This window comes from Rhinolophus hipposideros (genome assembly GCF_964194185.1).
Source record: "Rhinolophus hipposideros genome assembly, chromosome: 26".
Lineage (NCBI taxonomy): Eukaryota > Metazoa > Chordata > Mammalia > Chiroptera > Rhinolophidae > Rhinolophus > Rhinolophus hipposideros.
This window is the reverse complement of record NC_138072.1, coordinates 9,644,782-9,670,167: the sequence shown is the minus strand read 5'-3', so window position 1 is coordinate 9,670,167 and position 25,386 is coordinate 9,644,782. Positions and strand designations below refer to the sequence as shown.

Below are 25,386 nucleotides of genomic sequence, written 5' to 3'. Positions count from 1 at the left end.
TGTTATATCTGGCTGGCTCAGCAACTATCCAAGTTATGGGGCTACAGGGGATGCTGTCTAGACCAGTTCTTTGGCCCTGGGGTTGGCAGAACATAGAACCAGAAAGCCAAAGCATGGTCCAAACATCTCACTGCATTTTTTTCTGGTAGACAGTCAAGCTGGATGGAAACTAAATCTCAAACAATTACCAAATAGCAATAAACAAGAGACTAAAAAGACTGCACAGGACTTTCCTCCGTTTTTGACAGATACACCCCGGCTCTCGAGCTATAAAGCATGACATTTCTGGAGTGAGTATCCTTGTGAGAAAAAGCACAAACTTAATAAAGATGGCCGTATTTCCCAGCTTGAGATCACTGCCACTGAGTCAGAGGCATTCTCTAGTCTCAAGGATGATGCCACGAGAGGAAAAACACATCGACGTAGAATTGAAATAATTTATTTACCACTAGAGCACCACAAGACAGACATACATCGTGTTAAAATACAGCGTAATCAGTCATCAAAATACAAAACAGCTATTCTTATACTCCATCTTTTAAACCATGCCAACCATAAAATTGTACTGCTGCTTAACACATAAAAGCTGCTGCCCCCCCCAACCCCATACTAACATTTCCCCCAACCTCCTTTCCCTCCCCTTCCTCCCTCCCATGGCAATATTTACTTAATGGAAAATAAAGACCTTATAGAATCCCAAACTGAAAAAAAAAAAAAAAGATTCAAGAGATCTTAAAATAGAGCATTTAAAATATTATCAGTGCATTCATGAGGAAAGACAAAATAGTACAAAACAAATGTCATTTCTATCTGAGAGGAACATACCTGCAGAAATAAAGTGATTTACATAGACTTAATAGAATGAATAGAAAAGTGGGAGAGCAAAAAAGTCAACACACTCGAATCTGGGATTGGGTTATATCCAATACAAGGGCTGTTTACTATTGTGGCATTCCATCTTTTGCCTTTCCAGTTTTCCAACTTGCAAATCCAATTCCTCACTTTAATGAATGATCAGGAAATTCCAGAAAAAAATAAGTTTATTATATTAAACAACTTCATCTGAGGTTCACACCTCACGGTGCTGCTTTTTAGGGGAAACTGCAAATATTCCATTGTTTGACCTTTGACCTAGGAATTTTTTTCCTGAAGCTAAATAAGAGACAACTGACAAACTGACACAGCCTACAAACCCTGACATACAGTCACCTCCTCTGCAGTGATGGGGCAAATCATTTATTGAAGCAATGGAACTTCTAGCCACAGATCTAAGTAACTCTCATTCAGAGAAGGAAAAAAAAGAATTTTTTGATCATAGGAGAGTTTGGCTTGTGCCTTTTCAACCTTCAAAGAACATCTATAGAAACTTTAACTTCAGTGAAATAAACTAAATGACTTACGCTCCAAGAATCAAATAAAAGGTAAATCTTTCCTTTCCCCCGAACACTAAAAACCTGATTAAAGAAAAACACGGTTCCTATGAACTGTCTGCTTTTGAGTAACTATAGTATCCTGTAAAAATACTGATTAAACCAAGTTAGAGAAAACTTTCTTAACTCAGTCACTAATAATTCTGAGTTTCAGTCAAATCCTCAAGCCCTTACTAAAACTAATATATTTCACCTCAATTATCTATGTGTCTATAATATTCCCCAATTTTCCTAAAATAGAAGCGTTTTAATGTTTGAATTGATTAGTAATGATGCTTAGAAGATGGATTAAGACAACTGAACTCAAATCTATCCTTTTAGTAAAAGAAAAAAAGGACACATGGGCTCAGGTAGCTTATGTCATAATAAGGGACAAGTCATGACGCACAGGTGAAACAAATACTATAACACATGTATTTTTAGTGCAAGTCAAAATCTAGGGGCTTTACTCAAAAGTACTGGCCAGCGAAAGGAAACACACAATTCCTAGCGATCATTAAAAAGAGCCCAAATTAAGTCCAATCTAAATCATAGTTGACATTATTACAGAACATTAAAAATATGGTAAAAATTTACACATTACACATAAAGTAGTTAATGTTTTGATTTAATAGTTTGTAAAAAAAAAAAAAAAAGATCTGCAGATGTGTTTCCAATTATACTGGCTTCTATACCCATGTATTGTAATAATATAGGCATGGTTACATAGAGCGAAACTAAGGAAAAACCTATAGCATAACTGTACCACAATATTTTAAGGTCTGAAGTTTGACCAGTACATATCAAAACATTGCCACATTTCACTGGTTGACTACATTGACAAAGAACCATTTACAATTAAAAAGGAAAAAAAAATCTTACAGACTTATTCTGACTGAAAGTTTCCTTTATTAACAGGCTTTTCCGTTTTGAAACTTAACAAGAAGCTTCCTTAGGCAGTTGGTACATAGCATGTGTTTTCAGGGTCTTTATCTTAACGCAGACTTGTTTGGTCATGTAATAACTCACTTGGGTTTTCATCCCATTAATATGACCTCTTTTTTTCTGGCTCGTTTGAATTCAAGTTCCTTAAACCATCCATGAGTTTCTGGCAAAGGATTTGGTCTCCACTTTATACACCTGTTTTATTTTCCAAGGGCAATGAAATGTTCATTATATAGTAACACACAATAAATAACTCGTGGTTAACTCTAAGAGTAAGAATGGGAAGGGTGCCTATTGCATAGCAATACAGAAAAATCAAGTGAGGCAAGGCATAGGAACGTATGTACAGCAACTCCACTTAACGGGATTTTCCTGTTTTGTTTTGTTTTTCTTTCACATAATTAACACTAACAAATTCTTCCAGTGTTTATTTTTTTCTTAAAATAAAAAGGTTTTGCTTCTTGTCTCTTTCACTTACAGAGTAGGCGAAATGTAGAATAAAGCCTTCAACGTGTTTTTTGTTTGTTTGTTTTTCAGATGCCAGTTTTAACAAACAGAACACAAACTTCCAAAGTGTTTGAACTAGTACCGCTTTTTCAATTTTTTTTTTTTTTAACACTGATGAAGCAAGGCTCTTATGTTTCTTGTTACAAACATTGTCATTTTTGGTGTCGTATCATCATCATTATCGTGTGATTATCGTCTTGCCACCTTTCCAAGGATCTTAGCTGCATTTGCAAGACTTTACAATCATATTAGAAAGCTGTTCAATCTTGGGTGTTTTGCCGATGTAGTAAAGAATGGTTAGCGGTTCTAAATCCTGGGACACACAGCAAGGAGAAGCAGATGCTTCTGGATTTATGGTATTATATAAGCTGAGAACCTGAAAGGACACAGGAGAGAAAAGACAACATAGGACAAGACAAAAAAAAAAAAAAAAAAAAGGCAATTATTTTTTAAAGAACCATTCCATATTGTTGTCTTATTAGAATATTTTTTTTTTTACTAAAACTCCCATCAGAGCCTGAATCTACCCTTAGGTACAGAGAAAGAGAGAAAGACACCTGTCTTCAGTGTAAAATCTTTCTATGCTAAGGGTCTTCTCAGGGCGAATTCATGTCACCTAGATTCTTATTTAAAAGAGAAACAGATTAAAGAATCTTTTCATTTTATCATTGCTTCACGAATACAATCATGCTAGGAATGACATTAAAAGCAATCTGTATTCTTAACTGTTCACTTCCTTATGTTTTGCTTAAAACAACAATAGAAATAATAATAATAATAATAGTAATAATAATAATAATAATAATAATAATAATCAGCCTTCCATTTAGCTTTCCATGTGGTAAATGGTAATGGCTGAGTTGGAACTGTACCAGAGCCGAATGAGCAGGAAGTTCTATAATTAGTCCTGTACCTTTAACCCCATTCATTCTCTGTCAAAGGGGAATGTGACTTTTACCAATTGAAGTGTGTAGGTTCCCCAGTGATGATAAAGAGACATTTCCAAGGTTGCCATTAATGTGTTAGTCAAGCAGTAAGTGACCTTTTCCTCGAGATTCACTGCGATTTTTTCAGCCTAAGACAGAAGATCTGTTCAGCGCAGCAACACTGAGTACTTTATTAGCGGGCTCTGGCTTCTTGGGGAACTGTCCAAACCACATATTTGTGACCATGACAGTTATTCTTCCTCTCTCCTTGAAAAACAAGCATGGTCTCAGCCTTCACACACCCCCTCTGTGTATCAGGGAGGGGAATTATGTTTCTACTTGGCAACTGGGCCTTGCCCACATTACAGCTACTGTTGCCACAGCCCAGATGAAGTCGCCTGGCCAAAGAGCTCCGACAAAGGGACAAGCATGAGCAAGCTTCCCTCACATGGCCAAGCACGTGGTCAGCTCCGAGTGCCAAAATCTACAGGGGAGTTGGGAAAACAGCTGAAGGAAGGGGAGCCATATTTGTCAATTTAAAGGCTAGCGTATGTAGGCATTTATAAATAAATAGACTTCACGTTCCACTAACACACGATTTTTCATAGGAATTAAAGAGGAATTGGATAATACGGATTGTCTAAAATAATTGATAACCTCGTAACTCTTTTATTCAGCTGAAGGCATTATGTGATCTTGTTGGCAGCAGATTCATTTTCCTACCCCGCAGTGAAAGCAATTTTTCTAATGCCTCTTTAATAAGGAGATTTACAGAGGCGTAACCCCAATGGGTAGCTACATTTCAGGAATGAAACACAGTAAGACGAGCAAACAGAGGCCTAGCTGTAAAACACAGAGGCCTGCCTTCCAAGTTTTCATTTGTCACCAAGCAGTTCGAGCTCGGGCAAGTCACCTACATAACCTAGACTCCCATTTCTTTAGAAAAGTAAAAGGTTTGGACAAGATAACGTCTGAAGTCCTTTCCATCATGAGGCATCGGGAAGAAGCATTTGGACAAATATCATTATGACATAGAAAAAGGCTTTGCTAATCTGCCTGGGAACCCATGTAGGACCTGCCTCCCGACTTAGCCTTCTCTCCTCACTGAAGTAACTTGACAAAATATTCAGAGTCTTGTTTACTTTGGATTCTGTTCAAAAAGACTTGGAGATACGAATTTTCAAACCATCTTCACATACATCATCTCTCTGTTCTTCACATCAACTCTCAAGTTTGGCATTATTTATTGTGAAGATAATTTTTAACAGAGACGTTCCTTTTTACTGATAAGAAAATGAGGTTCAGAGAGGTGAAATGATTTTCTAATTGTCATACACTCCTGACTCACTAGGCCAAAGCATCTCCTGACGTCCTCAGTGTTCTCTCTAATATGATAGTCCCTGAATGTAGGTGATAACAGGTCCTTTTTTCTAGACGGGGACCTGGATCCCTGCACATCTTCACTGTACATGACACTATGTGATACATTGACTCCAAAAGTTTTTCCTAGCTACCAATTTATGCTTCCAGCTCTTAAGCCTATAGAACAAAGCAAAAAATAAACCAAACGGTTCCCAAGGTGCTTGTAATCTAATTGGGAAGGGAAGACTTACTGTTCAAACTGATCAGGGTTACTTTCTGATTTCACCTACCACCTACCTTCTTCCTCATCGCTCAAAAGGATTTCTCCTGCACCCGTTATGTGTGATGAAAAAAGGGCACCAGGCCAATTAGAATTCATTTAGAAATACAGTTGACCCTTGAACCACGTGCATTTGAACTGTGTGGGTCCACTTATATGCAAACTTTTTTTTCAGTACATATACAGTCAGCCTTCTGTATCCCTAGGTTTCCCATCCCTGGATTCAACCAACTTACCGATCAAACACAGTATTTTCCATCAGTGACTGTAGGCTTTGTTCTACGGCATTTCATAGAAGGGGCTTGAGAACCTGAGGATTTGGGTATCTGTGGAGGGTCTTGGAATCACTATCCCACAGATGCGGAGGGAAAACTGTAGTTAAGTTTTGAGGGAGTCAAAAGTTACATGTGGATTTTCGATTGAGTGTCGGGGCGAGGGGGATTAGTGCTTCCAACACCCTGCATTGTTCAAGGGTCAGCTGTACTATCAGCATTACACATTGACAAGCCAAGAAGAGAAGAAACGAGTTAGCCAAACGCTTACCCTACTGTGTTGAGTGTCCGAACTCCACAGGTACGGGCATGCCCCAGCACAGAAGTTAGCATTGTACCCTTTGGGTTCATGTATCCATTTCCACCCAAGGTCCCTCTTGAAATCAATGTACAGAGGACGTAGGCAGCAATTATCCTGCACGTTTCTGTTAAAAGAAGAGCAGTGGAGATTTTAAAGCTGACTTCCCCCCAACCCTCATCCCAAACCAGAAAAATGACTCATTCATTTATTCAACAAATATCTATAAGCAAATGTCACGGGCCAGGTTTTGATGGTTTTACTGCAATCTAAGTGACTTTCATGAGGGGGTGTATGGTGACTCGCTGGACTACTTTCCCTTCTCAGCCCCTGTATGTGACCTGAAAAAATCAAGGCTTTCCCTTGAATGACTAGATACAAGCAGAGAAGTGGCTGCTAGAGGCCAAGTTCTTTCCCCCAACACTGTGCAGTGTTGCTCTCCAGCCTCTACAGCCCTTTCAAATACAAAATGATGAAACACAACAGCTATTTTCAGAGCATCTTCTAAGGCTTTTTGAGTTGAAAATAAATCCTTTATTTCATCTCACGTTTCTTGATCTAGGAAGGAACCGAGATCAAGAATCACGGAACCTTGCTTCGTGTAACCACTGGCTCTGGCAACCAAAAAACACCATTGTACCTGTGAACGCTGACACTTTCAGCTCTCTATAAGTGAGGACCCCTCAGTGCCTCACAGCTCTCGAAAAAAAGAAAGAGGCTTCCTGTTAACAGGCTTGATGAGAAACCGTGGAAGAGCAGTGCCACTCTCCCTCCATGAACTCACATGGCAATGGGAAATAAATTCTTGTCACCCTTACTTCTCTCCTATTCTATAGCTGAAGACATGACAAAGAGCCTCTTTCTTCCATCTCTCTCACTTGTGTTACTGTGAAAGAGCTATGGCCATGGGCACTCTGCCGTGAGGAAGGCCTCATACAGATGGTGAGTCTCCCTAATTAGGGAGGCCCCTCAGATAAACCTCATCTGCTCTGGGGAGCAGAAAGCTCATTTTGTTCTTCAGCCTCAAAGGGCTTCAGAGGGAATTGGGGGAAAACTTCAGGGGGCTAGTTTTCTCCCTTCACATTCGATTCATTGCTAAAGAGATGACACACACAACAGAAATAACTATACTAAGCTACGGCAAAAAGATGCAATGAGATGCAGTAGCTACTCTGTACTATACCTGGCCCTACGCACTGAGTGCACTTCCAGTCAATTTGTAGTCAAAGAAAAGCGCAAAGGCAGTACGAGAAGTTACCAGACGCAATGACTGTGTTGTGTGTGTAAGTCCTTTACCTAAAGCAATAGGCTGCATCCAAAGCACGCTTCTTCCGCCGGCTGGACTGCTGTAACTCAAGTCTGTAGGAGGGCAACAACATTAGCAGGAGATGTGGGGTCTTCCCACTGGCTTTTTTCCTAGTGGACTTTATAGTTTTCTGATCACCACTGGTATATGTAGAGGTGCCATCAATACCTTGAAAAAATGCATTTGGGTAATAAACATTTAGCTTCACCTTCATCAGAGATAATCAGCCATATTTTTTTCTCTCTCGTTTGTCTATGTTCACAAACCGCAGTGATGAGCACAATGGCAGTCTCAGCAGACTATAGTCATTCCCCCTGGGAAATAGGTATGCCGAATGGGACTACTGCAGGTGACGAGGGATACTTCTAAATGGGGCTCTTGTCAGAAGGCAGTTCAGGGTCCAAGGCAGGGCTTGTTGGTTATGCAAGTCACTACAGAAGAAGGCTTTGACCTCTAGTCCAAGGGCAATCCGGGCAGTTAATTTTAGTCAGCCCTCAGTTTAGGCTGTATTCAACCCCTCCACAACTGAACACACAGCAATAGAACTCGCCTTGTCACCCGCTGGTTCACTCTCTTCTTAGGACTACTAAACTCAAAAGACTTTCCTAATGAACATAAACTGAGACTTACACTAAACTGCAGTGAATTAGGTTCAAGTGAAACAGAAGTCACCCTTACCTAATGCTATTTTGGGAAGCTGGGAAGAAAGGGCTTTTTCATTTATTTTATGGCATCCTCAACACTTTCCTGATTCCATCTGAGATTCAGAAACCCGAGCTCCCCAAAGCACGCTCAAGAGACTGCCAGTTTAAGCATTTAATCTCCACACTCTAGAGAATCGTGACGAGGTTAGAGACTGAAATAAATCGCTCGACCTCTGGGAGTATTTTTCCATGAGCAAAGGCCACTGTTAGCCTTCCGCAAGTGGATGGAGGTCCAAGGCGGTGTTAGTGAGGGCAGGGGAATCAGCTCCCGGACCTGGTGGTGTGGGGCCAATGCTTCTCCAGCACATGGGGCAGTGTTGCTCTGACCTCCTATCATTCAATGACTTGTTATCTAACTCGTGAAGGGACTGGAACCCTGGGTGTCTCCTCATTCTCCTTGACTTTTGGCTAATTCACTAACAGGTGAGCAAGAACACGGGGACACTAAAAACTTTCTATGCATTTATGAACTATCATAAAAGTTTGATAAGGAACACATTCAAAATATCGGGCAACGGATATAAAAGGCGAAGTGTCCCCACACATGAAAGTTTAGTGAAAGGTGTTGTGGAGCAAGGGAGCCCCATTCTACTGTGAAATAAAGTTATGGGTTCCTGGAGTTGGTTTGGGTGGTTATCAATGTATTTCCTTGAATGCATGCTATCTTCTTCTTCTGTAATATTAGCATGGATGGAAAGCTGGCTTGCTTATTCTTATAAAGGGCTTGACTCTCTAATAGTTTGGAGGCTTGTTGAGTTACTGCCAAGTCATCACTGGGCATCGAGCAGTTTAAACCAATCCCTTTCTTTCCATACTTTCTTCCTTCATATATCTTTCTCCAACACTATCTTTGCCCAGATAAATGAAACTCCCTAGTTCTCCCCAAACGATCCCATTTTCACATGCAACCGGACTTCATCCCCCACGAAATCATCAACACAGGCCCTCCCCTCCCCCACCTCGCAGGACCAAGTTTCAATTACCTGCAAATCTTGCTTCTAGTTCTTCACTTTTGTTGGGGATGATGTAATTATTAGATGGTACAAAGGTGCAGCAGGGGCAGTGTAAGCTTATTTTAAATCCCAGGTTCCTGTCTGGAAAACATTAAGTCAAGGAGGTCATTTGTATGGTGTGTCTATGCTCTTAAATCTGCAGTCAACTTGCAATAACTTAGGGTCACTGAGCATTTAGGGAGGAAAAGAGAGGGTGGTTGTAACCTTTATGGTGGAGCCATTCATGCACAGCATCGGTCACGTCAAAGGAGAGCCATTCCCCTTCCGCTCTTGTCTTCACGACTTTGCTGTCGATGTAGCGCTGGGTTGGAGACGTTAAATCTTTGGATTTAAGAATCTAAAGAAGGAAAGAGCACGCGAAGAGCTCAGTTGGCACACTGACAGTGCAGCTAAACCAAAACCATGAACTATACTCCGACTCATCTAAATTTAGCCCCGTTCTAGTCTATCCATGTATTGTCCTCTCAATAGCATGGCCACATGCATAAAAACATAACACCAGGCCATTTGCCATGAAAAATAGAGCTACTAAATCAGCTGTGTGTTATGATAAAGGTGACAGCAACCATAAAGCCAAGTGTCTAAAAGAAAGTGACAGTAATTATTTTACTTTGCTGACATAAGCTTTGCAAGATTGCAGCCATAAATTCTATGCTATTAACTTAATGGTTTTGTTGTTCTGCTTCCCCACTTATTTAATCTGGGGAGTTGGGATGGGGGAGGGGTCCGATTCTGAGGACCCGCGGTCAACCTCTGTAGACCCTGAATTATAAATCTCCTTCTAATAAAGAGAGAAGGGTCATAACCCTGGTTCCTACATCCACTGACATAAAAAAATGAGGCATGCCTCCGATTTTGTGGTAAGTCTCTAGCTGGGATTTTTACTCTCGATGTGACTTGTTATGATTTATAAAGATATTCCATACTCCACAGACTAACAATGGATTTGGGCAGGAGAAGTCTGATGCAATGTGTAGTGAGAATCTAAAAGCAAATCATTCTGAATGCTGAGATTGAGAAGGATGCATTCATTTCAAATAAATAAAGAGAATGGCAGTACGTGCTTGGATTTCTGTAGGAAGTGAACATTTGGGGTAGTTTTTCAAAGTTCTGTCTGTCTTTAAATGGCAGTGTCTTCTGAACCAATCAAACCAAGATTCTCAGTCTCCCAGCTTTATCCCAGTCTACCCAGAGCGTTATCAACTCTCTACCCAAACCATATCCTGCCTTTCCTCAGGGCTTTGGGGCTCTAGCCCTGTCATATTATTCGGCCCTTCCTGACACTGAGTGTCACACGTCTGTGCTCATTTCATACATATGTGTTTGGTCTCTCCAACAAGTTCATAAGCTTTCCCAGGGATCATGTCTTCAATCTGATATCCTTTTGAAGCACAGTGCTTGATTGAATCAATGTCTGTGGAATGACTCTTGGAATATCCAGATTTATTTACTCTCACTTAAAGTTTGCAAAACAAAAATGCACAATCTTCCCATTTATTTTAAAACGAACTTCTCTCCCACGTGTACATGATTTGTTGCAGGTCACTTGGCAACAACCGTGTCCTAGAATATTTAGCATTATAGTAGAACTTTGTTTTTTTCCTGGATTAAGTAAGTTTAGAAAAGGAAAGCAATTCATACAACTGGACTTTGAGGTGCCCTTGTGAATTTTAGATGAACCCTACTCTACAGACCTGCCCCTAAGGTCCAACAAACCCCGCTAAGCGGAGAGCATCTAATCATGGTTCTTCCAATAGGCAAGTGATGCTCTTTGTGAATTAAAGGAAGAGAATAAACATGACGTGAGGGCTGGTACGCTGGATTCTGGACTGGGCACATGTTATTTCATTGAATTTAATCCTCAAAATATTCCTGTAAGGTAGATGTACAAAACCTAAGCTCAGGGAGGGTGAGTAATGTGCCCAAGGCCTCACAGGAAAAGTGTAGAGAGGATTCCAAGTAATCCTCTCCTTCTCCCACTTCAGTGCTGGAGTTTGAAGGCCATAATGTTGGGGGACTCAGGTTTGAAAACCTTACCCCCTTCCAGATGACAGAGAAAATTCAATGATAGAGGTGAAGATTGTTAATACGATGATAATGAATGTTGGTCCATGATGAAAATATAAAACGTGGAATGCATACACAGTAAATGCTGACGTGAACTCATAACTTTAAAGGTAGAGCTTAACAGTAGCCAGTCCTCTAGAAATCAAACCTCACCCGGAAAACACTCCCAGGTGGGCAAATGAGACACCAGTTATCCAATTCAGGATAAGTGATATAATTAACCTAATGTAGGATAACAATGATAGTACAACGGGGAAGAAATATTCAGGCATTTCCATCAGCCTCATGGTCTAAAAACTACTAATATATCCAGAACTCATTTTTCTACCATATCTTGAAATTTCCTCCCCTAGCTGACCTCCTATAATTATGCATTATTTCACAATTATTTATATGTTCACTTTATTCCTAATTAGTAAGAAGATGAATCTTATTCATCTTTATATCCTTAACACTTAGACACACTGTCTAGAACAACACATCGCTTTCTTTGTTGACGTAAGTAATATGCTATTTTTGTACTATATATATACAATGATATATCAAAAGTCTATGATATCTATCTATGAGATATACGTGTATATATAATATATATGTAAAATATATTTGCAGTTTCAGTGGAGACACAGAATTTAAAAAAAAAATCATGACTATCTTGACCAAATGGACAGAAAACACACTTGTAAATCCACGGAAATTCTTTACCTCACAGAATAAGTACATCTTGATGATCTTACTTTAAAAGCAGACCAAAGGGGAGCAAACATATTCTGAAACTTCTTTCTTTTTTAAATCTCAAAGATTAATGCTTCCTCAGCCACAGGACAAACACTCGTATGTTCTGACAAAGGACAATTTCATATCGTCACATGGGTGAAAGGCCCTCAATATCTTTTTACTAGTTCAAGAGCAGGCCAAATTAAACCACCCAAGATAGCTAGCTCACTAGCTACAGAATTCTGAGACACAGAAGTGCCTTTGGTCTTAGGGGTTTGCTGTTTCGAACGTTCTCGCCAAGGAGTTCTTAAACCCACTTGTTGCAATTTAACTCCATTCTTTCTTATCCAGTCTTCAGTGGAAACAGGAAACAGCTGCTTTCCGTCACTCATAGAATATCCCTCATATTCTTGAAGACTATTATTAAGTCCCCTCAGCATGCTCGCACTCTCTCTCTCTAACCTAAATAAACCCAGTTCCTTTAGCCCATATTTAGTGGGGCAGTTTATCAAACCTTTAATCACGTGGGTCGCTAACAAGAATAAATGATGCTAAGAAGAAAAAGAACTCTTCCCACAGCTTCAGACCTGCCTAAAAAATCTACTACCTTGTTTCCCTGAAAATAAGATCTAGTCGGACAATCAGCTCTAATGCATCTTTTAGAGCAAAAATTAATATAAGACCCAGTATTATATCATATCATCATAAGACCTGGTCTTATATTATAGTAAAATAAGACCGGGTCTTATATTAATTTTTGTTCCAAAAGACCCATTAGAGCTGAGGGTCCGGCTAGGTCTTATTTTCGGGAAAAATAGTAATCACATTTTAAAGTCTCAAATCTTAAAAGGTATCTTCTTTCCAAGAATAAGCACAACCTCCTCTGTCCTATTTACCTTCCATTTATCACTCATGCTAAATTAAACTGTAAGGGAAGAAAATCAACCTGCTGTTATTACCGATTAGTACATTCTTAAATTCAAGAGTTTATACAAAATGACCAGATCGGTCCATTTCCCATTCTCTTTTAGCCTTTGCTGTCTGCCTTCCTCTAATCTCCCCACAATAAGTGTATTGAGTGTTAACAGTCGTGAATGTGCAGCTGTTGTTGTTGTGTGTGTGTTTTCTAGAGCCACAATCGCTTTTAAATTCCTTTATACATCTTATCATGACAAAGATAAATTAGTTGAACAGTGGACACTCTCTTAACTGGCCTCCATTTAACTGGCCAGATTAACCAGTGCTGTCCATTTGTTCTGCGGTCCCTAGAATAGATAAATTCATGGAGATAGAAAGTACAAGGAGGTTAGCAGGGGCTGGGGGCAGGGTAAATGGAGAGTAATTATTTAATAGGTACAGAATTTCTGTTTGCCATAATTGAAAGTTCTCTAAATGGATAGTGGTGATGGTTGTACAACATAGTACATATACTTAATGCCAATGAATTGTATACTTAAAAAAAATGGTTAAAAAGTAAATTATATGTTATGGTCTTTTACCATATTGTTTTTCTAATTTTAGATGTGGTATAGACAGCTATAAAAAACAACAACAATACGAATAATATGATAAAAAACTAGAAGGATCCTACACTCAGGTTGCACAGCAGTTGTGCTGAAATTTCCCTCTTCTTCAGAGACTGAAAAACAGAAATTGCAGATGATGCACTATGGTGTGGTTCTTGGAAAACATCGGACAGGGTTTGGCAGGAGGCAGAGCCATGGTCAAAGACAAATCCTTGGCCTTTTGTTAAAAACTCAGCAAGTAAATGGTGTGTGTGTGTGTGTACATATGTAAACACATATTTTTAAGTTAAAATATTTAAGGTTTGCATTCTCTCTCTCTCTCTCTCTCTCTCTCTCTCTCTCTCTCTCTCTCTCTCTCACTCTTTCTCATTTCTATAATCTTCTGCCTTAACTTTTTCTTTAAATAATAGACCAACAATTCCTACAACTGAATTAGAAAAGAGGGCTTTTAAAACTTTGAAAATGAGATTTAGTTCTCTCTCATTTAGCTACTAGTCACAAAGATGTTTCCATGTTACCTTCGTTATATTACTGATATATACACATTATCTATAATGAAAAATACCCACATCTTACCTCTGGCAAGTCTCTAAGCTCTTGGTGAGTTACAAAACTCCCTACACAAAAGGATCCATTCATTTCTCTGCCACTGGAAAGCAGCCAATCAGGGAGTGGATAAAGGTGAAAATCACTGATGTTACCCAATAGTTTGGGGGCAAAAAAAAAAATGAATAATAGAAATAGAAATCTAGATGCAAAATTATAGCCAGAGGAAATCTTAGTCTTAAAGGAATAATGCTGTAAATCAACCCAGGATTTGGCGTAAACATGAAGAGCAACATCTTCCACTCCTACCGTGTTTCCCTGAAAATAAGACCTAGCCAGACAATCAGCTCTAATGCATCTTTTGGAACCAAAATTAATATAAGACCCAGTCTTATATTATATAAGACCCAGCATTATATTATATTATACCATAAAGACCTGGTATTATATTATGTTATTTATGTTGTTACGTTACGTTACGTTATGTTATATTATACCTGGTCTTGTATTACAGTAAATTAAGACCGGGTCTTAAACTAATTTCTGCTCCAAAATACACATTAGAGCTGATGGTCCGGCTAGGTTTTATTTTCGGGAAAACAGTAGGAGATACTGCAAAGAGTCATAAGAAAGCATTTGAAAACTCCATCATACTTTGCATATTCGGACTTCAACAGACCTACAGCAAAGCCAAGGGGCCAATGCAGTCAGACTTCTATGGAAAGAGAAAGGGCTATAGACAAAAACTGACATCAGCTTAACTAGTGTAGGTCCATCTTGTCGCTGTCTTTAAATGCATTTAATATTTTTAATGTATTTACTATTCAAATGTATGCAAATGTTGGCGGTGACTTGCAGGGATTAGCAAATGCTGAATTAAACATGCACTCTGCTTGTTACAAGCACCATTCTCTCAGATCTGCCTGACCTTGAATCATTAACTTCAGTACCATAAAATACTAGCATTAGGCTTAGGGGTCATCTGCTCCAACCCACAATTCATTCTCTAACATCTCTGTCTTCGAAGATGTCTCATGACAGGGAACTCCCTAACTGAGAAAGGCCATCCCATGTACAGACAACGTGTGTGTTGGAATTCTTCTTTATCTTGGACTTAAAATTCCCATCAACCAGTCTTCGTTAATAAAGTACCATTGCCTCGTATTCACACACTTATTGTAGTTTTGGGAATCTTTTAACACTGTCACATTTTTTCGTCTTCACTAAAACCCCGGGAGGTGGACATCATGGCGTTTATTATCTACATTCCACAGCTGAAGGAAAAGAAGCCGGAGTTACTAACCTGGGTGATCAAAGCCCTACAGGAAAAGCTTGCCTTAACATTTTGCCCTGTTAATATCAGTGGAGAGGGCTTTCCAATATTGTCCTTTGCTGTCAGGAATAAGATGGGAAATTCTCTTTCTTCTCTAGGTCAGCCCCAAGCATAAGCAGTGGCTTCCATAACTGCTTCCTTTGGGACAGAGTTAGAGGTGCTTTACCATTCCTGTCAAGCCCCGACTCACTGTCCCTTTTAAAATCAATTCCTCCACAAACCCCAGATACAGTCTAGAAGAATATGGAGAATCCAAGGAATCTGCCACCTGTGGAAAAGAGTGGATCTTACTTCTCCTGTTCTGATCACTATTTTTAATGCAAAGTATTTACTTTTAGCAGCAGTCATATCATAGCATTGTGCCTTAGTAAACTTTCTGTGAAACCAAAACTTCATGCTTACACAAAGTGCTAAGTCAGATTTTTCACTCCAAATCTTTTCTACGAAGACATGGACTAAACAGAAAGGAAGAAGCGAGGGAGGGAGGGAAGGAGGGAGAAAAGGAGGGAGAAGCCCGAGACTTTGCAATCCTAATGCATCCCGAGGTGACGTACAAGCTGCTGATCCAGGGACCACTCTGTGAACCATTGCTCCAGTCGGTGTTTATACAATTCATGTTTTGAACCTAAGTGCAAAGCACACATATGTCTTTGCGAATTTTGAACTTCTTAATTTGACCTTCACTGTTAGCCTTTTGGAATCTCTCTGAAATGTGCTATTCGACATGTAAGCTATCCTTCCCAGCTACACGGTACCCGGCAACTGTGCACCCAACGTCTTCATCCAGTTGATTAAAGAACATAGGCCAAAGGCATAACCTGTTGTTGAACCCTTCGGTACTTCTTTCCTGGTTGGCCCTGTTTCTTTAATCAACGCTCTGTGTTATGCTGTATGTAGGAGGGGAAAAAATAGAACTTTGCTAGTGTAAGTGAGGTGTGAGGCCCGGGTTAGTCGAGGAGGGCTGCCCATCTTTGCCAACTGACAATCCATTTCATTTCCTCTGTGGTCCCTTAGGCTTCTTTGAAGAACCCATAGAGTTTGCCAAGAGCATTTGAAATCATTAGTATAGTGAAAAGACGCATAGGTTTTGAAGTCAGGCAAACATAAACTATCACGTCCTGGATCTGTGATTTTCTTATTTATGAAAGGGTTGATAAAACCCACCTTGTATGCTTTTGAGAGAATTCAATGACACAGAGCAGGCAACGTGCCTATCGCATTACCTGGTATTCAATAAATGTGAATTATTATTATAATCATGTTCCTTACCTTGTCAAAATCTTCCAGAGGCTTCTACTGGCTGGTGAATAAACTCTAGATTTCTTAGATTAGTATTTAAGACACAATTTGCCACCAACCTATCATCTTAGACTCACCTCTCATTCCTGGAAGCCCAATCTAAATACTATCCCTAAAACATATATTACAGGTCTCAAATTGTGTGTTTAGACTAGGATCCCCATCGGAATGCCTTCCGCACTCCTCTGATTTTTACCTCAAAACAAGACACACCGAAAACAAGACTTTCTATTCTTACTTCTTCAGTACAGCCTTTCAATAAATTGTCACTTTCACTCTAACGTCAGTTTTCCTGTCCTGGTTCCCCAAGCGATTACTGGGTATGCTCAGCGGTTAGCTCTTTGCACACAGTGGCATCAAGGGTAACCCTGTATGTGTGTACAAATGTAAATGTCAGTTTCTTCCAACGGGATAGGAAGCTCCTCAAAGACAGCGGGAAACACACGTATTTAAACCTCCACAAACCCTGAAGCTGACACTAGCACCTTCAAGAATACATATTCATCGATTTCATTTTGGAGGCATCTGACTCTCTGAGTTGAAATCTTGATAATGCTACCATGTGCTCTCAGGCCGACAAACAGAGCACACTCATGAAGGTACGTCTTGGCGTATCCACAGGAGAAACAACTGGTTCTCCCACATACCACTGCAACATTCAGACTCTGAAACCCTTTTATCGACTGTGAAGGAAGCTTTTGCCCTCAAGACAAAACAAAACAACAACAACAACAACAACAAAACCCTACATGTACTAAAATATTTAATACGATCAGTTCATTTCTTTAGTTGTCATTCATTCACTGAAGAATCGCTGAGCGTCTTATAGGCACCGGAGTCCTCATTTATTCATGTGCCTCCATTGTAGTCCAACAAATATTAAGCCCCAGTGGTGAACAAGGTGTCCGCATATATCCCAGGACACTCGCATGGGCACTGTTCTTAACCCTTTCGCTGCATTAATTTATTTCAAGTTTTGGTTTCAAAATGTGTCAAAAATCCACAAAAAATCAAAAGTTGGTATTTTGACTAGTTTATGCATATATACTTGAACTCCACAGTAGAGGGAAATGTTTTTTGCACACATGGGATAAACTCGAATGTCGCAGGCAGTGGACGTAACTATTCATTCAGAGATAGCTGAACATCACAGCAAAGGACTTTTAAAGGAGTTCATTCTATACTAAAGGTATAATATAGACCTAATATATATAAACAGTAAGTAGTATAGACATCTCAACAGAAATTTAAAGCAATGTCTTCCCAGGGCACAACTGAGTTCACCAAGGCTGGGTGTCTAGCCTAGCCTTGTGAGATCAGGGAAGGTTTCCAGGAGCAAGAAGAAGGTAAAAAGATAATTATCAACAACCCAAAACTGGCAAGGATGTGAGGCACAAAGAGAGCAGTCCAGGTATAGAGAGGTGCTGGGTCATTAGAAAGAGAACCAACAAATGCATCCTCTTTTCTCTTCAGGATCCTCTGATCCTTTCTAAGTTCTCTAGGCTTGAATTGATGGAGATTTTGCCTGATGGGCTTATTAGCTCCTTCCTAGGGCTGCCTTAACAAAGCAGCACATGCTGGGTGGCTTAAAACAACTGAAACTCACTCTCTCGGAGTTGTGGAGGCCAAAATCCAGAAATGAAGGTGTTGGCTGGGCCACGCTCCCTCCGATACCTCCGGGGAGCAGGCTTCTGCAGCTTCTTCTAGCACCTGGTGATTTGCGGGCAACCTTGGGTATTCCTCAGCCTTCAGCAGCACACCTTCAGTCTCCGCCTCTTTTGTCTTCACATAGCATCCTCCCTGAGCATCTCTGTCTTCACATGGCCATCTTATAAGGACACTGGTCATAGCGGTTGAGGAGCCTACCCTACTTCAGTATGGCCTCCTTTTAACGTGACTAAGTACATCTGCAACAACCCTCCGTTCAAAGGTTACATTCTGAGGTATTGAGGATCGAGCCTTCGACATGCCCTTTGTGAGGAAACACAATGCAGCCCATATGAGTCGGTGTTCACACACTATGTTGGGGAGAGTATGTTCTAAATGTTTGATCCGACCGTGAAGTTCTTCAGAGCAGAGAACGTTCTGACTCTTCCTTAATCTGCCAGAGACTTTTCGACTGCTATTGGCACAGCCCCTGCTTGGTAAATCTTGATTGGCTAAAAGACTTCAGTAGAAAGAAACACAAGCATGATCAAGTGCAAGCCCCTGAACAGTCAGTTTTTTAGAGTGACAGACAGAAACTACTTCTTGGAATTTTACACACACACACACACACACACACACACACACACCCCAAGGAGAACAAAAAGAATCATCAGATAGTGTAAGTAATTGTATTCTGTATTTTACCCTTTCTATTAGGTTGGTGCAGAAGTAACTGCAGTTGAAAAGGTTAAAAATGATTGCAAAAACCGCCATTACTTTTGCACCAACCTAATAGTTACTATATTTCATTGCGGAATGAAGGTAAGGGAGAAATAAACAAGAAAGAGAATTTCCAAGTACTAGAAAATGGGGCTTTACAGGGAATCAAACCTGGGGGAAATGGCTTTTCTTCCACTGGGGCATAAATGCAGCCCTGTGTTCCTCTTTAATGGCAAATCTTTGAACAATGCAGGGTCACCTTGGGGGCTGCAGAACAAGCTGACACACTGCCTGATTATCCTTCAGAAGCAGCTGAGCAGACCTGGGACTTATCTTGCTTGTCCCGTCGCCATGTCCTGTAATTGCCATGGCTCTTTTGTAATTGCATCCCTCTGAGAGGTTGTAAGTAATGGATACTTCACAAGAGCTTTGCGAGAGCCTGCAGAGTAGACTCCCACAGAATACACACCAGCTTCAAAAGAAAGAGCCACAAAATACCGTCTTTCTGGAGCTCGGATAGCTTCATTATTATGTTACTGTATTAACTCTTTCTCTTTATGGTACACAGTTCCTATATGACACCTATCTATGTGCAATTACAATAAAGTATGGCATATAGAGAGCTTGGTGACAATATCACCAGATATGTCTTCAAGACACATACACACACACACACACACACACACACACACACACACACAGAGGCAAACCTCTCCTCTGAGATGAAAACACCTTATAATCCTCTATTGTTTCCTTCCTTTTTTTTCTTTCTCTACAGATGGGCCTTTGTGCTGACTGCACATGTGTAAACAAGTAAATTCATTTCTCCAGGTGGAGGGATGAAGGAGTTCTTTGTGTGCACAGAAGCCTCTTGGATGTTACAGTTCAGTTCAGTGTATAATACCACCATGTATAAATCACACAGCAGAGAAAAGGATTCGACTGGACAAAAGTCACATCATCCCAGGCAAGGAATGAGAGGGGTGTGGTACAACAGTGATAGAAGATGAAGGGAAACTAAGTCAGATTCAGGAGTCAGGTCAGTCCCCCGGGCTGAACTACGCAGACTGGTATGAGTTTTGATAATTCTAGTTGTTTCTTATCATGAGGGGAACCAGTGTCCCCAACAAGACTTCAAGCTCTTAGGGGTCATATCCTCTGATTTTCTAATTTGATCTTCCTTTCCAATTCCTCTCTAACTTGACACTAACACACTCTTACTTGGGGAACATACTTCCAATTTCCTATTTCCTGGCTACCAATAACACATGTGGCCTCTACTGCAATTTAAGTCCATGCTTATATTCAGTAGAGCACTTTAATTTATGGGGTGTAACTGTAAAGTAATGAGTCTAAAAAAAAATGATAAAGTGATGTGCCTGGTTTTTCTACAAACATACAGAGTTCCTGGGTTACCCAAGAATAGCAGTTGCACTAACTTATTATGTAATTTCTATTTTTTTTACCTATATAGTTATTACCCACTTAAGCAGCATTAGCTCTGATTAAATAATAGGAAATAGTTAGATGGATGGCTTTAAAACAAATGTTGCAGAATTTCCAAATCCAAATAAATGAATAATGTTTCTCAAAAGAGGCGCCCCATCACATTCCATACGTATTTCAACAATGTTCCTTGCACTTGAACCTTATCTTGAAGTATTTCTTAAATTTATTCAAAGACATGTACTGGACATCCACAATGTACCAGACACTGTTCCAGAAAATTATCTCTAGAGTTGGAGATAAGATTATCAACAAGGAAAAGATGGAGGAGAAGGTCAAGTGTAGCAAATGATGAAGAGTGGTGATTACGAAGGAGAAACGTCCATGGTAGAATGGGGATAGGAAGTGTTTGCTGGGAAGAGGAACCCTGAGCTGTTGGACAGGGTGGCCTGGAAGGTCTCTCTTGAGCAGATGACATTCGAGGAAAAACCAGAAGGAATGAAGGGAGGAAGTCTTCTAGATAGAGGGACCAATACTGTAAGCAGAGGGCACAGCGGCCACAAGCCCTCCGAGCGGATAAGAACAGGGTGTTTGAGAATCAAAGAGGCCAGAATGGGGGAGCTGCCTGATTGAGGGAAGTCATGGCTGTGGGGCCAGTGAGAGATAGGTGAGGGACAGCCTCGTCAGGTACAGGGCTTTGGCTCCCACACAGAGTGAGGTAAGATGCCTTTGCAGGTCTCTGAACAGGGGGTTTTGATCTGACCAACATCTCAGCAGGGAACCACGCTACCTGCTATGATGCAAAAGCCCCAAAGGGGCCCAGGGCAGAAACAGGGAGACCAGCTAGGAGGCCACTGCAAGAGCCCCAACGAGAGAGAAGGGATAGGGGTGGTAGAGGCTGAGATGTGAGAAGCGGTTGGATTTCGGATCTGTCTTTTACAAACTGCCGTCACCTAGGAAAATCAACGGAATTATTTTGCGTTTTCCTCTTCTCTAGAACTTTGGCAGCCTTCAAAAATCGGCACTACATTTCAAAAATCCAGAGTTGTCCACTGGAGGCATTGTCTCTCCACTATGGTATTTGTAAGCTCTGAACACAGTTCTAGAACAGAAGTTCCAAAAAATATTCTGAGCACTGTTGGTATCAGGACATAAACATATATATCCTCCCTCGAAATGATGTTTGCCCTGGTGGAGGTTATAGAAGAGTTCAATATGAAAAGGTAATAATGGGATAGGGGTTGAGGAAAAAGACACCCCCACCGCGGTCAGTCACTCTATATGCTTCAAAAAGGAAAGCAAGACACATCACGGTCTCCAGTCCGCCACTCCTGCCCTTAGAGTTTTAATAAAGGAAATGTACAAAGCACCGAAACCATGGCTGCCCCCACCCACCTCCTCCACCATAACCCTGTTATGCTCCACTGATAATAGGAAATGGGTCACAGGAGACCTCATCCAACCAGACTGCCTGAGATCATCACGGAGTCGTTTTATAATCACAAGTCAGCTGTCAGGGAAATACAAACTCTGTCCTAGATGACAAGCCAAACCCCGGAAATAATCCACTCCTTACACATCTCCAATGTGCCAGACACTTTACCTATGTGCTCCTTCACAGAACCAGTAGACAAGAAATGTTATCACCATTTTATGAGGCCAAACTGAAGCTCAGAGAGATGAGTGATTTGTAAGACCCGAAAACTAATCCTTAAAAAAGGTGGAAGGTGACTCCAGGGCCGCCTGGCAACAAAGTTCTCCTCTTTCCTGTTTTGGGCTGCTCATCACCAATGAGGCTGCCACAAGCATTCATGTTGAAAACATGAATGAAGGAAAGTCTGAAGCAAACTCCTGGAACAGCCTCTCAGAACCCAGACCCTGCAGAATTATGGGCCAAGGTGAGTTTCCCTTTTTATTAAGAAATGTTAAGCAGATCGTAAATTTAAGAGACTGTTTCTGATAAAAGTTCAAACTCCGTGGTTTAGAAACTGTAATGATAATAATAGTAACCACTGAGCTGACTGATACTGGCCTGGGAGTTTCCATGCATTCCATGGGATCCTTGCCAAGTAGGTGCTTTAATCCACATTTCACCGATGTGAAAATCTTCTCAGTGATGTGACTTCCTCAGACCGTCGCCCCCACACACACAAAAGGGGCAAAGTCACACCTTGAACCCACACAGGCCCAACTCCAATACCTGTGTTCTTTCCACTAGTTTGGTAAAGTGGTCAAGAGCACAGCCTCTGGGCCCAGATGGCCTGGGTTCAAATCCTGGTTCTGCCTCTTTTGAGCTGCAAGGCCTGGAGAAATTTCCTGAACTTCTCTGGGCCTCAGTTTCCTCTTTTATAAAATGAACATAACAACAGTACCTTATAGGTACGATAAAAAATTTTATAGGGTTGTTGTAAGGATTAAATCAATCTACACAAAGCACTTAAAATAGTGCCTAGCACAGAATAAGCTGTGTTAGCAATAATTATCAGCACTGCTAGAGTTACATGATGCAAAGGAACATAGAATTATCCGTTTTGCAAGATTATTAACATTTCTTTGAATACAGCGTGGCAGGACTACTGTTCACGGGACTCTGTCTGCTCACAAGGTTACCAGACCCTGGGTGATGTCATACCTCATGCACATGATAATGATCCGATTTCCTCATGAGGCAAGCATGTCATTCGATCAGATTGAAAAAAACTGAGATATTAATAGCCTTGTGCAAACAAAGTGTTTATTATACCTCGAGGCTTTTTTTTTTTTAAGTGGGTTACTATACTCTGTGTGTCTCCAACGTGGCGCCGGAGTGAGGGTCAGTATTGAGATTGTACGCTGTAAAATTCTGTACAACAGGAGCACAGTATAACTTTTTTTTTTCAGTAGCATTTTTAGCAAGTCTAATTGAACAGACAGTCAGTTTTTTTGGCTGACCTCTTTTATTTTACACACCCTTGGGCAATATGAGAAATGAAAGCTGAACTGTGTATGTGTGTGTGTCTGTGTATGCGTATGCACACATGCATGCTTTTGGGGTTAGAAAGAGGGGGCGTCTTTAATTAACCCCATCAGTGCTGTGCTTCCCAAAATGTGAGGATCTTCAAGCTTCATTTGGCAGCAAGAGAGTCCCTTAAAAACAGGCCTCCATCATCTATATTGCATTTTCACGGTAAAGCCTTAGAGCCATGTGTAGTTTAAAATCTTTCGCAGAGACGATATATATGTACATAAAATGTCCATTAAAGTGGCTGGTGATTCACGCTTCCCCACTAAAATCTTTGTTTACTTCTTTTGCTCCATAAACATCAATTCACCCTGTCATCCTCTAATCTGAAAAATCATTTAACATTTACCATACAGCTTTGCAGCCAAAAATTTGAAATGGATATAAATGGCTTTGGATTTAGCCACTGTTTTGTAGATCCTTTGTAACTGCTCTCTAAAAATGAGATTTCATCACACTTGACAAACTAGTGACTGTCTACACGCAAATTCAAATAGGCCTTAAAATGCAAGTATTAAAGAAAGAGGTCAGAGAAAGCAGGAGGACAGGATTTTATTTTTCTCTCCTTTGTCCAAGTTCTTATATCCTATAGAGGGGGGAATTCCCTTGTCAGGCAAAAGTGTCAACTGAAGCTGGATGCCTATCTCTCTACAAAAAGGAACAGCTCTGTTGCTCCTCCTAAGGCCACAGCCAGGAAATCTAAGGTTCCTTTCAAATTCACGGAGTTTATTTCATCTCAGTACATTCATCTTCTATTGGTTAACAGGAACCCATCAGCAGATTGTATTCTACCAAGCTACGGGACACCAACATTTGCGGCCTTACATCAGCTCCATGTAAGGATTTTTTCCCTTGATGCTATAAGATACATAACCCAGTACATCCCAGGGCCTCCCAGTGCACTATCTTTGCATGATTTTATTAATGTTCTGAAGCTAATAAGTTACTCTTAACCTAACAACTGACTTGAGTAGGTAATTCAATAGAGGGCTCTTCCTCTTGGAGTAATCAAAGGCTTAGAAATCAAAATCTAAGAAATGACATGGAAGGAAGGGAACTGACATTCACTGAGTTCCCACTCTCCACCGGGCAGCTATAGACATCGTTTTATTTTGCCCCCACAATAAATACCAAGTGAATCAGGAATTATTAAGAAAGTTTAGATCACAATGCCTGTGCGATTAAACACTACACCAAGCTGCCTCACAAAGGGTGAACAGACAACAGATATAACTCTGAATTCCCAGGGTGTCAGTGAAACATGGTTAAGACAGTTCAAACAAAGATTCAAGAAAATACTATGCCTATTAATTATCTAAGCCTGCTCCTATCTCAATCTGATTTAATCAGGTATGTCTGCTGTAAACGCTGTTGGGCTCAAAGGAATCTCTTGATTTAGGTAGAAGGCTCAGCCCCTTGGAATTATGAGCTTGCCCATCCAAGCAGTGCAACCAAGATGGCGAACTGCCCCCAAATTCTCACTACTCTTTCTGGAAAGAATGAGTTCTGAGTCATTTCTCTAGATCCTCCAGATTTTGCTCTAAGAGTGCCCTGGGTATATCTTGATTAGTAGAAAGACCATATGGATGAGATACCATTCCCAAGTCTGTTCCTCCACCAGACATTGAGCAATTGGAAAATGGAGGCTGACTCTGATTTATCTCTAGATGGGGCACCAGTTATGGTGCTGGCACTAGGAGACCCTCACAGTGTGCTGACTACTACTCCACACAGTGGGTTAGTACAGCAAACATGGCTGCAACTACCTTGACAGTTTTTCCATCAAGAAATGGGGCCTATTTCCTTTCCCTTTGAATCTGCACTGGCCTATAGCTCATTTGATCAACAGAATAAGGTGGAAGTGATGCTCTGCCAGTTCTGAATTTAGTCTTTAAGTGGAATGGTAGCTTCTGCCTTGGACATTTGATCTCTTGAGTCTCACGTAAAAAGCCTGACTCTCTCTGGGAAGACGCTGTGGAGACACCTGAGATTACCTGGAGAGGAGGAGGGGCTCAGCTGAGCCCAGCCTGCCAATCATGCCATCCAAGTTCCAAGCATCTGA

At 40.6% G+C, this 25,386-nt stretch overlaps 1 protein-coding gene across 3 annotated transcripts in view; it reads right to left on the bottom strand.

Moving 5' to 3' along the window:
* Positions 1–424: 424 nt before the first annotated feature.
* Positions 425–25,386, bottom strand: part of TGFB2 (transforming growth factor beta 2) — a 77,036-nt gene continuing 52,074 nt past the window's right edge. For 2 of the 3 annotated variants that reach the window (XM_081039265.1, XM_081039264.1), the window contains 5 exons: positions 9,227–9,359; positions 8,993–9,103; positions 7,296–7,473; positions 5,973–6,126; positions 425–3,237 (listed from right to left, as the gene is read on the bottom strand). In XM_081039265.1, coding sequence (XP_080895391.1) covers positions 3,079–3,237; positions 5,973–6,126; positions 7,296–7,473; positions 8,993–9,103; positions 9,227–9,359 — 735 coding nt within the window. In that variant the 3' untranslated portion in view covers positions 425–3,078. The remainder of the gene's footprint in view (positions 3,238–5,972; positions 6,127–7,295; positions 7,474–8,992; positions 9,104–9,226; positions 9,360–25,386) is intronic. The other variant, XM_081039266.1, reaches the window with a different exon arrangement.